The sequence below is a fragment of the Pinus tabuliformis genome, chromosome 1_2, assembly GCF_031772625.1.
Source record: "Pinus tabuliformis cultivar Carrire ecotype Pingquan chromosome 1_2, CPIR1, whole genome shotgun sequence".
NCBI classification, from domain to species: domain Eukaryota; kingdom Viridiplantae; phylum Streptophyta; class Pinopsida; order Pinales; family Pinaceae; genus Pinus; species Pinus tabuliformis.
Genome location: NC_142298.1, coordinates 860,682,179 through 860,696,917, shown reverse-complemented (window position 1 = coordinate 860,696,917; position 14,739 = coordinate 860,682,179). Strand labels below are relative to the sequence as shown.

Here is a 14,739-nt window from a genome sequence, read left to right as displayed (position 1 = left end):
CTCTACCCTTCCCATCTGGGGAGGGGGGGCAATCTCCACTGAAAAAGGTCCTTCTGAATATGTCTTGATTGTATTCCTGTTGTGCTTGTTAGGTAGCAAGAAGCTAGATTCTACCACCGCAATGTGAAAATTTGGATGCCCAAATTTCTACTACAGCCACTGATTAAGTTTCCCCTACTTGTTAATTTCTTAATCAAGTTACTTACTGTTTCCTACAGTAAATATCGAAACTAATACACTGCAATCTACACCATTTATATTATAAGCGGAAACAAGAAATTGAACAGGAAAGAGATACAACACATCTACACAGTTATTTTTGGACAAATGTCCCCGAAAAACCCAATGCGGGAAAACCGGTGCAGCAGCTTTGAGGGTTTTATTATTAAGCAGTAGTAATTTCTGAATACAATCTTTGGATGCCTTCTCAGCAATCAAGTTACAGAGAATATCACTGACAGAAATATTAGTGAGGTTATCTCACACTATCACTGGAAATCCTGGTTGATCCAACCATTGAATGAGCTGCCCCTGGTTGTCTCTGCGTTGCCTCTACGCAGTCACTGCGTCAACACAGCGTCATATCCTCTAGGGGCAGCGGCACCCCTTCAGCTGATCAATCCGCTACTTAGGAAATTCGATTTTCACCTCCCGGACTCACACCCCAGCTTTCGGCTTTTGCAATCGATTCCTTCAACTGATTTTTGGATTCCCTCTTGGCTTTTGTGTGGCCCTGTGTTAGCCTCTCTAGCTCTGCACTGCCACTGTTGGATCTCTCTCTGCCTTCTCTGTTGAGTATTCTCCGACCGGGAAAGATTTCCCTTCGGATACTATCCCTGCCCCTCACTGCAAAAGATCACTATCGAAAATCTCTCCGGCCGCTGCGCTGCTTCAGAAAATCTAACTTCTGATCTCCCCTCTGTGTGTGTTCTCCAAGTGCCCCTCAAGTCTCTTCTTATATCTTTCTGTTGGACAACCAATGGCCCAGATTAACTTATAATCAATGGCTTAGATCATTTTGGCTTGATCCTCGTCTTCTTCTGGAAGTTACACCCACAGTTTAGATTAATAGCCATTAATTATTTTAATTTCCTAAGTTTAGACTTAGGGTCCCATTAAAAATAATTAATTATTTTAATAAAATTGTCTCCAGGTGGAATTTCCCAAAACGGTTTCTGGGTATTGGAGAATGCATGTGTCTAAGCCTCCCTACAAATTTTGAGACTTAGAACAAATCTGATGCTACCAAAAATCAACACGGAATACATTGTGTAACCTTATGCAGTTCAGATAATGCCACTGCTTTTTATCTAATACAATACCCATTACGTTTTTGTTATAGGAGGGGAAAGCATTAAGGGTTACATGGATATTTTATTCTAGAGGATTCTATTGAAGACTGCCCATCCTGTCTTTTGAGATGACATAAAACTATGGATGTCGTTCCTTATCTTCCCACAGGCATAGCTGGTCCCTTGTTATTTTGCCGCAATAGCTAAGTCTGTTCTTCTTATAAAAACTATTAGTTCTTTGAAGATATTGTGTTACTTCCACAATTTATTGTTTCTACACAATTTTTATGACTGCTGTGTGATATATTAAAGCTTAGCTGCGTTCTTTTTCTAAATGAAACCTAAGTTTCCTGTAGAGTTAATTGCAAATTTCCCCATATTTATTTTATGAACACTTTGAGCATGATTTGAAATATTTTACCAGGCTTTTATTATCTGCCATTTTCTCTGACAAGTAAAAACTATATCAAATCTTGTACTTGCTATTGTACTAGGAAATTTTTTTAAGTTTTAAATGCATATTTCCCCATGGTTAGTTTATGGGCCGTTTGGGCATGTTTCGAAATATTTTACCAGGACCTTTATCTTGCATTTACTCTGCCTAGTAAGTACAATAACAAGTACAAGATTGATGTAATTTTTAAAGGGACCAAATTAGAAGACACTAAGATTCAGTTATTGCAGGTGAAAAATATTTGATATATCCATCTCATGCAAGGATATTTCATCCAATGATTTCCATCTTAGCAAAGATCAAGAAGAAATGAAAATGATCAAATTTAAGCAAAATAACTACAGACAAAAGAATGATACTTGAGAAAATCCAATCCTTAAAAGGGGAACAACATTAACAACTCACTTCGGCACATGCTTTTGGAAGCACTAAGCGTCCTATACGTCCTGCATCACTTGCACTCAGCATCTTCTCAAACAAAGGAGTGATAACAGAGTTTGCACTGATGGTAGTTAAGAAAATAGGGGGAATCAGAAGAAAAACAACCAAAAACAGATTCTGACATAAAGAAAATTGCAAATACAAGAAACTTATTATTAAATTATATAATGGATACTCTCCAGATATCTGCTGTAGTTCTTGGTCAGTAATCCGTGGCCAATACCGAGGCAGTAACTGATTTCGACCTCGTCCCTCTCCTGGTGGCCGTGCAACACGTATTTGAGGATGCATGTCCTTTGATGATTCAGAGCCCGTGCTAGGGCTTGCCTGAAGTGCCTTGGGTAGGAGCTGACGTTGTCGCTGGCGCTGTGGATGACTGGCAGAAACTTTAGCTGATTCTTTTGCTTCATCTGGAGACCCAGACGAAATTGCCAACCCCAGGACAGCAGCAGATGGATCATCCTTTGAAACTAAAGATCCTAACGAAATATTCAAGCAAGCACTTGCTGGTGCCTCTAATTGATTATCTTTTGTTGAAACTCTAAGAATATCAGGTGCATTGTTTAGTCCAGGTTTTACATTGTCAGCTGAGGCAGGTTCTGGATCTTGCATGTCATCTGCATTCCCTTCTTCTTTGGCAAAATCCCCAGACAGGAATTCTATTCTACTAGAGCTGCGGGCATTGACATCTTTTGTCACCTCAAGAATAGCACTGTTCCGACAAGAGTTTTCAAGAATGCCTAGCTTCAAATCCTTATTCTTGATTCTCTCAGGTAGACCTTCATCCATCCTGTTCAAACCAGAAGCTAAGGATTGTTCACGTGTGTTGTTTTCCATTGATTTATCATTGTTTGATCTGTCTATTTCAGGAATTCGTCTCCAAGAAGATGCTGCAGATTGACCAGTCAAAGACTGCCATAAATTAGGCACTTGTAACCACTGTCTAGGGTCTGAAACTTGTGAAGGCCTACTGCCCCGAGTCTCCGTCAAATTATTTACAGGCAGATCCAACAGCTTCTGAGATGGAAACAAAATTGGATGCTGCATGCGGTTTTCTACCTACAAACCACCAAAACAGATGGATTAGCCCTAATATATGCAAACAAGCATCTGTGTCATGAAAACTTTACTAAAACTCTACTGTATTTCCACACAAAAAATTGGCACAAAGTATAAGTTTAAATTTTACATCTGTTGCAGTATCTGAAATTGATTAAAATCACACAAATCCTGCAGAAATCATAAATTCAAGAAGAAAAAGTGGGGCACAGACTAAAAATGAACAAGATCTATTGCCATATAAATTCTGAATTAAAACCACCAAAATGACTCATAAGACCCAGTATAATTATCCAGATTTTCAAGCCAAGGGGTCACGTGATAAAACAATGGATTCCAAACCGATCATCTTATGACACAAGAATATCCTGCAACAGCATAATTTGCAGTGTGACACACCATGAATACAATCAGTGCAAATTGCCCCGACTTCTACAGGTCCTTGATTCAACCTCCAAATGAAAATTGAGCCTTTCCCATATTGTCCAACTTGCTATGTATTAACTTTTAAGTGTTCCTTAATCTGTGAATTTGTTTAGTGAGAATAGCAAAGGGATGGAAATCCTGCATAGAAAACGGTATCAGATTGCACACAAACTATTATGCAGAAAATTTGAAGGAGATTCTTGATATTATTAAATTCCTGTAGAAAATGTGATATGTCTCGTGAGAGAGGTGTATCTTGGTGGCAACCAATATTATGTAACCAAAAGCGTATGTGACTTAATTAATATCTTAAGTCACTTATTTGACCACTAACTCAAAAGTACTATATTGTATACAATACATTAGAATATGACCATTATACTACACATACTCTATCACCCTCCTTTAATGGTCACATTTGAAACTACACCAAGTTTATCTCTAAACTTTACGAATTTATACGAACTGAAAGGCTTAGTGAAGCTGTCTCCACAAGTTACACAATATTGCAGCTCTATTTCTCCATTCCTTGTAATCATTATATATAGCTACTATGAACCTCCATGATTCATCTGCCCATGAAACACCAAATTTCTTGCCAACTTTAAAGCATTTTGGTTGTCACAAAAAGTACAATTGTGATAGTTTGTTTTACTTGCAAATCGATAAGTATTCTCCGCAACCACATTGCCTCACAAGATGTAATTATCGATGCCCTGTATTGAAGTATTCTGCTTCAGAAAATGAAAAAGCCATTGCATCTCGCCTTTTACTCAACCAACCAACAGATCACACAAGCATGGAAACATAACCTGTAGTAGCTTTCCCATTATCAACCAAACTTGCCCAATCTGAATTTGTGAAACCTGTCAACCAAAAATCCTCCCCTTTATCATACAAGATACAAATCTCCAAAATTCTGTGTAAATATCTTGCAACTCTCTTTAGTTGTAATGTTCAGCCTTTGGAGCTGTCATAACCCCAAACACGTAGCTGATGACAAAACTCAAATCTGGCCTCATTGTAAGATATATCACGTTGCAAGTACTATACATTGGCTCACTAGTTGATTTTGAGTCAATCTTGGCGAATAATTTCAACCCAACCTCCATAGGTATAAAAGCTTCTTTAAAAAAGCTATGCAAGCAGCAAAACCTCTCCAACAAACTTTTAGCATGCTTACTATGTTACATAAAGACACAAATGTCAGTTTGACGCAATCCTGCACCTCAGCAATGTGTTCCGAGGCCGAAACCAGTCATGTCAAATGTTGAACACAAATTAGATTTTAACTTTTGAATTGTAACAACCTTACTACCTATGATGATTAAGCTGTTCACCTATGTCATATGACAACAGAGCAAAGGACATGGAGGATGTGGAAATACAAGCATCCGACATGGAACATGTTAAACACACACACACACACACATATATATACAAAAACGAAATATAGACATAAAAATCCAAATTTTTTAGTAACGAGAACATTTACAAAACACTTGGAATCCCTTCAAACCATGATTTTACCCTTCAACCGCACAATGAGAGACCGTGACAGCTCTTTCCCTATAGCTGAAAGTGAGAAAATAGCAATGGAAAAACGTTTTTAAAGGCTAACAGATACAACTCAACACAACAGCACTTCCAGTTTTACGAATTAATGCCCATATATTACTGTATACTATCTCCCTCCTGGACAGATTTCAGACAATCAAGAGCCAAGGAGATAGAATGGACGCCAAAGCCAGTATAGCAGAATTATCAAGCAGATAATTGACACATTAAATTATCTTAAAGTCTAGAGGAAATTCCCATCCTATATCTATCTTACAGTAAGTTGAAAATGGTGTACCTTAATTTTTAATGAGACAAACTGCATGGGGGAAGTATACCAGTTACTAGTTTACAATTTTAAAGCGGGATGGTAATTGCCTGGCGGATGCAGAAGTTATGAATACAAGGTACATAAAGAATCCATTGGCAGTTCTCCAAAGGGATTATTCAATGTACATGCAATGACACAGAATTCCAAGCATCCTAGATAAACACTTTAGATATAAATTCAAAACCCATTCACGAACCAAATTTGATCAAACACTGTAGGCCTGCCAAAGAACACATGTTTAACGTGTGCCCAGTTTTAGGCTAAGTGGCATTGAAATGGATATGGGAATGGATAAGGATACGGGATTTGAAATGGATACAGCAAATTTTAAAAAAATCCAGATACATACAGCAAGGAAACAGTATATATATATATATTACCATTACTCTTTTAAAATCTAGATTCTATATTTAAAAATACATAATCATCATCATGAATTCAACATAAACAAATCATCATCATCAATTTAGCATAAACATTGTCATCATCATTAGTGATTATTATAACATTCAACATATCATCAAGTTTCTGTTTCCAATTTCAATCATCAACATCATCACCAAAATTAATAATGCTAAATGCACACTACATAGTACAAATTACAAAATGAACTATGACTGGCAGTCTACTATCATATGACATATTATGGTATTCGATGTTCATTGTTCAAAAATTTAAAACATCATCATAAATTACATTCACATAGTCAAATATGTCTTCATCCATGTAATTAAGATCCACATCAACATTTGGATCCTCTCCAGGAGTGGGAGCATTGCTGCCATGTCCACATGAAGATGCGATTATTAGTGTCTCCTCATCAAACAAAGTCATATGAGACATGGCATTCAACGTCATATCCAAGTCAGGTAACTCTAGTTCCACATCACATAGTTTGGTGGGCCCAAATTTGTATTTGTCACTTTTGTATGACTGAAGGTGAAGGTTCGAATGAACATACACTAGTTCCTCAACCTTCTTGGAGCCCAATATGTTTCGCTTCATCAAATGGATGAAGCCATATGTACTCCAGTTCCACTCTACTGAAGAGAAACTAGAAAGTTGTGACAAGATCCTGATGCCCAATTTTTGAATATGTCGAAGTTCCCCATCATAGTAGTTCCACGGTCCACCAATCAATTGGACTTAATATGGTCCTCTCCTGCATAGAATCAATATTTGCACCCAAAGCCTCTGATCCCACAAAATGAGCAAACTCTGAACGGATTTGAATCCCAATATCTGGATCTACAAACAACTTTCTTAAATCCCTGTGAGACTTTTGGGTCTTTGTTTGGTGCGGATCTTTTGAGATTGCTTAGCCACTATGCAGAATAATATTTTAGATCCATTATATAGGCCAAAAGGTGCAATGGGGTGATCATCTTGTTCCACCTTTTGGTCAATATATCTTTTACTTCTTTGTAAAAGACTTCATTTGGGTCCTTCTCCTCGACATTTATAACTAACCTTATCTTCTCTATCATGGAGTCAAAGCCCTCATACACCTCTCCCAAATTAGGCATGTTTGTGTCAAACATGCATAGCGAATCTACAATTGGCTTAGTAAATGCCAAGACGTACTCCACCTGATCCCACCATTCATTATCAACAACCAACCTTTTCACCACTTGTGCTCTTTCAGTTTGGGATTGCCTCCATTGGTTCCAAAGAGAACTGCATACCATTGATTGCAATGCTTCTTTAACCTGCATAAGCCTTGTTAAGACTATGATGTGAGAAGCAAAACGAGTCTTGACAACCTACGAGTACTAATGTTTCAATAAATTAAAAATCATAATTGATTGAATACCTATTATAATTCACGAATCATGACTTATTTGAGAATCCAATTTACATATTTGAATTTAGAGTCATAGACATTAGAATTTATGAAATAAACTTTAAGTTTAAGTACCTTAAGGAGCTCCAACTTCGCAAATTCCCTGTAAATGCCTTGGGACATGTGGTGGTTTGTGATGAAGGCTTGAATTTCTTTTGCCTCTTCAAAAATAAGTTGAATCTACTCAATTTGCTTCCCCATCTTGCTCAACATGAGGTTCAATAAATGTACGGCACAAGGGGTCGAAAAGATGTGTTGATATTTGTCTTCAATAATTAGGGTTAATGCTCTACACATCGTTGCATTGTCAGTTATTACCTAGACAGCATTTTTCGGCACCACCATTTCAATTTCTTCAATCAAGATGTCAACAATGAATGGGAATCTTTCAGCTGCCCCTCGCAATCCATTGCCTTCAAAAAAACATTGCCCCATTTGGGCTCTGGGCAATCAAATTGATCAAATGTTTATTCTTTTGATCTTTCCTGATGGACACCCCTGAAATGCGCCATGAATTATGAATGAGGTTTAATTTTGTCATGTCCCCATGTTCATTTTCCTCTATAGTACAAGAAACGATGGGTTTCCAAAGTATATGATGGACAGGCTATAAGAGCAGGATTACATCATCAAGGGTTCCAACGGGGTTTTGAGGAGTTTTTACGGGATCTGACAGCATTCGCTTGGCATATTCCATCATTTGCATAACTTGTCTTTTGTTCCATTGCATTCCAACAACTTTCATAAACAAGATTATCACTGAGCCTGACTTGATTAATCAAGCTTGAGGTAGCATCTCGAGAGGAATATTTGATGGAATACCTCAGTGTAATAGCTCATTGGAACCAGAACGAGAAGATGTACAGGATGGGATGATGAGAAGAGACTTTCAGTGGCCAAATGAAGCATGGTGAGTGATTTACCATTTTCCCATACTAAAAGTGACTTCAATTAGTCACTTAATTATCTAAAAGGAGGGGAAAATAATTATTTGTAGGAAAAAGGCCAAAAGTGACTTAGTGAAATAGAATAAAATTAAGTCACTCAAATGAGTCAAAAAGGGAGCATCTAGAATAATATTAAAATAATCAGAATAAGATGCTTCTAGAGGCTGGGAGATCTATCTATTGAGTCTTTAAAAGGAGGAGGAGGAGATCATTTGGGATATCCTAGATTTGTGCATTGTCTTGTGTGAGAGGTTTGAGAACCTAGTTCTCAACTCAAATAGCCCCAGGATGGAAACCCTCAGGTGATTTAGTGGGAGTGGGCAAGAACCCATCTTTCCCCTTGGTGAATTCATCCAAAATTCACAGGTGTAGTTATTGATCCTCAATTTAATTTTTGGAAGTTGGTTTTTTCCAATGTTGTGAAAAGCGCGAGCCGGATTAAATCGGCGCGGGGAACGAATCGGAAAAAACGGAAAAATTGGGAAAAAATCGGAAAAAAGCGGGAAAAAATCGTTTGGTACAAAAATATTCATTTTTTTTTCATTTTTTTCAATTTTTTTAATATCTAAACCATCTACAACATAAAATAAATACATTGACACATAAATATGATAAAAAAAACTAATATATAAGATGTTTAATATCATTTCTAGCGCTAAAATCGCACATAACACTGAATCATGTCCTGAATAGTAAGTCCTGACTCCTGAGTCCCAACTCAGCCTCAAAATATCAACAAAAATATGATAATGTATCTCATCATGTCATAATGTCATATACAATAAAATGAGGTCTAATCCTATTGATTTCCTCTGCCCCTCTTGCGAGAAAATGCCACAGCTTTCCCTTTCCCTCTAGATGTAGATGCTGGTGCCTGCGCTGGTGGAGATGGCAGTGGAGTCTGATGTGCTCTAGAAGCTGAAGAACTAGAAGTAGGAGCTATAGGAGGTAGACCACGTCCTCTACTGGTGGCAGGGGTAGCCCGAGCAAGTGGTGTCACCTGGAAACATTACAATCTCCCAATCCTGAAATCCTGAAAAACTGATAAGTCTGTTGGATTTTAAATGAAATCTAAAATTCTACTTTCTCCATATGAAATCCAATGAGGCTGGAACCACTCTCAAACATCCTGAATCATTTCATGGTAATGTTAAAAAATTAAGTAAAAGGATGAAAATGAAGATTAAGGAGAATGTCACTTTTACTTTAAGAATTTAACATTACCATGAATAGCATATCCATACTAGGGCCTAGACTTGATCATTAAGCTGCCCCACTCAAAAATTATTTGTTTCTTTCAAAAAAAAATTGCATGAAAAAAACCAAATGACCAAATTAAAAACCAAAAAAAAAAATTATAAAATCGTGTTGTCCCGGCAACCCCGCGCTTTTTTCGGAAAAAATCGGCAAAAAAATAGCCGATTTTTTCATGTAAAAAGCGCGATTTTTTCAAAAAAGCGCGATTTAATCGCGCTTTTCACAACACTGGTTTTTTCAGCATTGGAGCCGATGATTTTGGAGGCTAGTTAATTTATCTCAGCAATTTCATTATGTATTTGCATGTAAACCCTTTTCAATTAATATAAAGCTTTGTTTGTTCCCATTTATCACAGTATTGAGCTGCCATATTTTGTTGCTGCATTTTTCTAGCAAATTTTCTTTTAAATGTGTGAAACTTTTATATGAAGTATTGTGGTTCCAGAAATTTGCCAAATATTTTGTTTGGAACATTATAGTGGTATCAGAGTTGATTATCCTGCCTGCATGAGGGTTTTAGTTGCAGATTGTTCAAGGGTTTATATGGGAGGTGCCAAAAGAAAATTATTTCTGGAGGAAGCAAGATCAAATTCTTCCATTTATCGGAGTCGTGATTCAGTTGTGGTAAAATATGTCTTGCTAGAGAAGTCAAAAGGTCAAATCCCTTGAGGATTAATTTATTTTGCAAATCGTCTGAATCATCTCAAGCTAATTCGTTAATTTGTCTTCTGCATAATAACTGTTAGACAAGGTGATGGGAAAATTGTCATTTGAATATTAATTCTTTGACAAAAGAATTATTAAAAGGGCACACATATCCAAATTTTCAAATCCCCGATTATTACAGAAAGGTCGTATCAAAGTTATTTTTAAAAGGGGCCAAATAATATTATCAACCCGAGATTAGGGTGGAAGCGGTCGAGTTTTGCCAGGACCAAATAATTGCAAAATTGTGAAAGTCTTCCAAATCATTCTCATCAGCGCTGAGGGTCAAGGTTTTGGGCAAGTCATAAGGTAATTCGAGCTGCAAATTATTTGAAGATTTGTGACAACAAGTGGAATCTGCTACGCTCAGTTTTCTTCTGAGCAGGTGAGCATAATTTTTCAACTATGGAGGTTGGAATCAATTGCTCATGGGTACAGTTGCACTAAAATTGTCAAAGTTCCAAGGAAGCGGAAGTACCAACTTTTTCAACAAGGATCGGATCACATATCAGCTATCCATGTGTCATCGTCATCCCATTCTAAAAGTTATATATTGTAAATGATCTTAGTAAAACCATGAGCCTATTTAACAACTTAGGTAAGCTTATAATTTGATGATGAATTCCATCCTAGGAGGTTTTTAAACCTCACTGATTACCTGTGTTTTTCGACACGACTGATCAGAAGAGTTTTTTTCCCTTTAGCTTAAACCCCCAAAGCTAGGGTGAAATTTATTGTAGAATTATTGGGTGAGTACTAGTGCTTTAGTCAAGTCTAATGTAAAAGTGCTTTGGGAATAATATAAGCTAATTGGCTAAATTATTTTATTACAAATCACTTGGTTTACTAGGTCATATTGAGTCACAGATGGGTTATATGTCTTGAGGGTCTAAGATGAATGTGTATTCCCTCTTTGAGTCTTGTAAATAAAAAATTATATGTATTAGAGAGTTGGAAAAATAATTAATCCCCTCGTGTGTAAATTAATTAATTTTTCTGGTAAAATAAAATTAAATCCTAAGTCATAAAATTAATTAATTAGAGTCAATTAAATTGTCTAAGAAAATAAATTCTCCAAATGGAAAAATTCGTGGGTCTTGAAAGAATCAATTTTTAAAGGTCCTCCACCAAGGGACTAATCTCTATTTAATGAAAATTTGGACCCTTGGACCTTGGTGGTTAAGTCAAAGTCAAATTTTTGAGGAAATTAGCTCTAAATAATTAATTTTGAACTAATTAAAATGGAATTAAAAGATAAATTCGAAAATTCCTCAAAAATAAGAAATCAAGTGCCAAGATTAAAAGATCTTGAAGTATTTATCAACAGCCAAGATTATTTTGACAAGGATCAAAGAAACTAGCTATTATTTTTCCATTTATTAGAGAGTCAGTTGAGTCTCTAGGCATCTTGATCTCTGGCTAGAATTGTTGTTGAAGGATTGTGTAAACTATTGTCCCGCTAGGAACTATTTTTTCTACCATAATAAAAGACTTTGGGGTGCAACTCGAGGTGTTATTGTTTCGTTGATCTATGGTGTGTATTGACAACGGCCTTCCTATGTGTTGCTTTATGATTATTATTTTGGGATAATACATAGTGTTTGCACGTACTCGATCCTTGGTCTCCAAGTTCACAGACTGTGGGCAAGGGTTACTTTGCTTGCATCTCTAGTATTTATATCGTGGACTTAATCTTCGCTTGGCTATAGTGATCATTAATTTTTCTGAAGTGTTTTAGCCATTCTTTCAAGTAAAGAATATTATAAAAATTATTTTCTCATAATCCATTTGAAAACCCATGTATATTTTGTAAATAAATTTGTAAATTTAAATTGTCAATTATTTTTCTAACTTGGGTTGGGGTTTTAGATTTATTTTGTATATATTTGGGATTTGGGTCTCTCTATTTTCATTTTTACAGGTTATATCAAGGAGTTAAGTGGAAGAAGAGCTAGATCTAGGCCATTGAGAGTAAGATCTAGTCTCTTGGAATTTTTTGCAGGGTTTCCACGAAAGAATTTTTAGAAAATCAAAGAGTTGAAGCATAAAAAAAAATTGGAGCAAGGGTTTCAAACTTTTCAAGGCTTCTAGCCTAGTTCTGCCCTCCTTAGCCTCAGCGTCTCCCCTTCTGCCCTCTGCGTCTTGGTTTAGGGCCTCTCTAGGCCTTGCCGTGGGGTTTTGAGGCTTCGACCTCCCTCTTCCTCTTCTCCTCGGCCCTCCTAGGCTTGTCGTTAGCCCCTCCTCCTCTCTGCTCCCTTCCTCTCGGCCTCCTTCCCATGCGTCTTCCTCTCCAAGCCTTCTCGGCCTCCCCTCTTCCACTCGGCCCTCATCTCCTCCTCTTCCTTGGCTACAACCCTCTAAGGGCTTGCGGCTCCCTTGTGGAGCCTTTAGGCCCTAGGCCTTGGCCTTAGCCCCTAAACCCTTATTTCCCAAACGCTAGCCTCATTGGGCAAAGTGTTGGCCCTTCTTGGCCTTTTTCTCCATCCTTGTGCCCCGATCTATCATCCTAGCCCATTTATCCCCACAAATTCACTTCCCTTGACCTTGTTCTCCAATTTTGGCCTCTTTTACCCCAAAATTGACCTAAAACCTAATCTGAAGTTTTAAGGCTAAATACTTGACGGTTTTGCAGGATTAAAGTCCCAAAATTCATATCTCGCAAGCGGCAAGGTAATCCAAAAGTTTCAACGATTTTCAACAGTGGGATCTTCAAGGCCTTGGGCCTAGGGTTTGACCTCCAAACCCTTATTTTGCTTCAGTTTCATTACAACAATTAAATCATTGATTTATAAGCCCTAAAATCGTATTCTAATTGGTAAAAATCAATTAAAATTGCAAAATCTAAGTTTTCACAAGTTTTGGCCACTTGGGCATTTCTAATTTGACCTAAATATAACATTTTAGCTTGTTGGAATTTACTACACAACTGTGAAATTCAAGTCTGATATATTTCTGAAGCATATACTAGAGAAGGACTAAAAATTTTGAATTTTCAGTTCCCGAAAAAAACTTACTATTTTTCAATGTTACTTGGGAGCGGGAGCGGAAGCGGGGAGCGGGAGCGGAAGCGGGAGCGGGAGCGACCATTTTCAGAAGCTCCCGGTTTGGGAGCGAATCCCGGAGCGAATTTTTAAAAATATATATATATTTTATATTTTTTAATTTTTGATACATATATGTCAACAAAAACATGTAGAATGATGAATTAGATATAAAAAACATAAAAAAGCATAGATTGAACCATATAAAAACAATCATCTAGAAGTTATAATCTTCATCAACCACGTCCGCAAGTTAGTAACATAGTAACATACAACATATTGAGTCTCATGATTCATCAATCTTAAAGTTTCAAGCTTTCAAAATTCAATATATAACATTTATCATCATTGATCACCAAAGTTGTACTTGTAAGCTAAGTGTAACCATTACAACAAATAATATCTAACATGAAATGAAATGTTATAAAATGAAATGAAATGAAACAACTTTCAACTTTCATGAAGCATCATATTCATAATTCATTACTAATGAGTTATAATTGCCAACTTCAAACTTAAATTGTCATATATTGTTTAAAAAAATATCATAATAAATATGAAAGAGTCAATAGTCATAAAAGCTACTAGAAACTAGAAAAGAGAAGTAAATCTATTATCTATTTCTTATGCTTGGGCCTCTTGCCACCACGAGAAATGTCTAATTTTTTAGTCTTGTTGCAAAATCAGGATCTTTGTCATTAATATCACCCTCCAAGCATTAATATCCAGAGGTATCTTTGTCATTACCTTTGTATCTGTATAGGGATCTTTGTCATTAATATCACTCTCTAAGCATTAACATAAGATAGAAAAAGCATAGCATGTCAAGTCAAGATTTTGTTTGAGTGATGCGTACATTTTTAGAAGGGTCATGATAGAGGAGTTCGACAACCAATGTCACTAACATCAAGGTACATAGAGGGATTGGTACTCTTGATTAAATATGAATTCCATACCCTAATACATGACAAAATTCAATGGAAACATTGCAATCCCCTAATCCTGAAATCCTGAAAAACTGATAAGTCTGCTGGATTTTGAATGAAATCTAAAATTCTACTTTCTCCATATGAAATCCAATGAGGACGAAACCACTCTCAAACATCCTGAGTCATTTCATGGTAATGTTAAAAATTTAAGTAAAAGTGACATTTTCTTTAATTTTCATTTTCATCCTTTTACTTTAAGAATTTAACATTACCATGAATAGCATATCAATACTAGGGCCTAGACTTGATCATTAAGTTGCCCCACTCAAAAACTATTTGTTTCTTTCAAAAAAAATTGCATTTCGAACATTACTACAAAAAAAAAATGCAAAAAAGGCAAAACGCTCCCGAAAAGGCAGGGAGCGAAATTTTTTTTAGGGAGCGCGCTCCCGACCCG

General features: G+C 36.6%; 1 protein-coding gene across 1 annotated transcript in view; it reads right to left on the bottom strand.

Moving 5' to 3' along the window:
• LOC149208639 (B3 domain-containing protein Os07g0679700-like) overlaps window positions 1-14,739 on the bottom strand; it is a 192,579-nt gene that overhangs the window by 93,836 nt on the left and 84,004 nt on the right. Inside the window, exons 4-5 of the mRNA XM_089396140.1 lie at window positions 2,363-3,246; window positions 2,152-2,248 (exon numbers count right to left, since the gene is read on the bottom strand). Of these exons, the coding sequence (XP_089252266.1) occupies window positions 2,152-2,248; window positions 2,363-3,246 (981 nt within the window). The remainder of the gene's footprint in view (window positions 1-2,151; window positions 2,249-2,362; window positions 3,247-14,739) is intronic.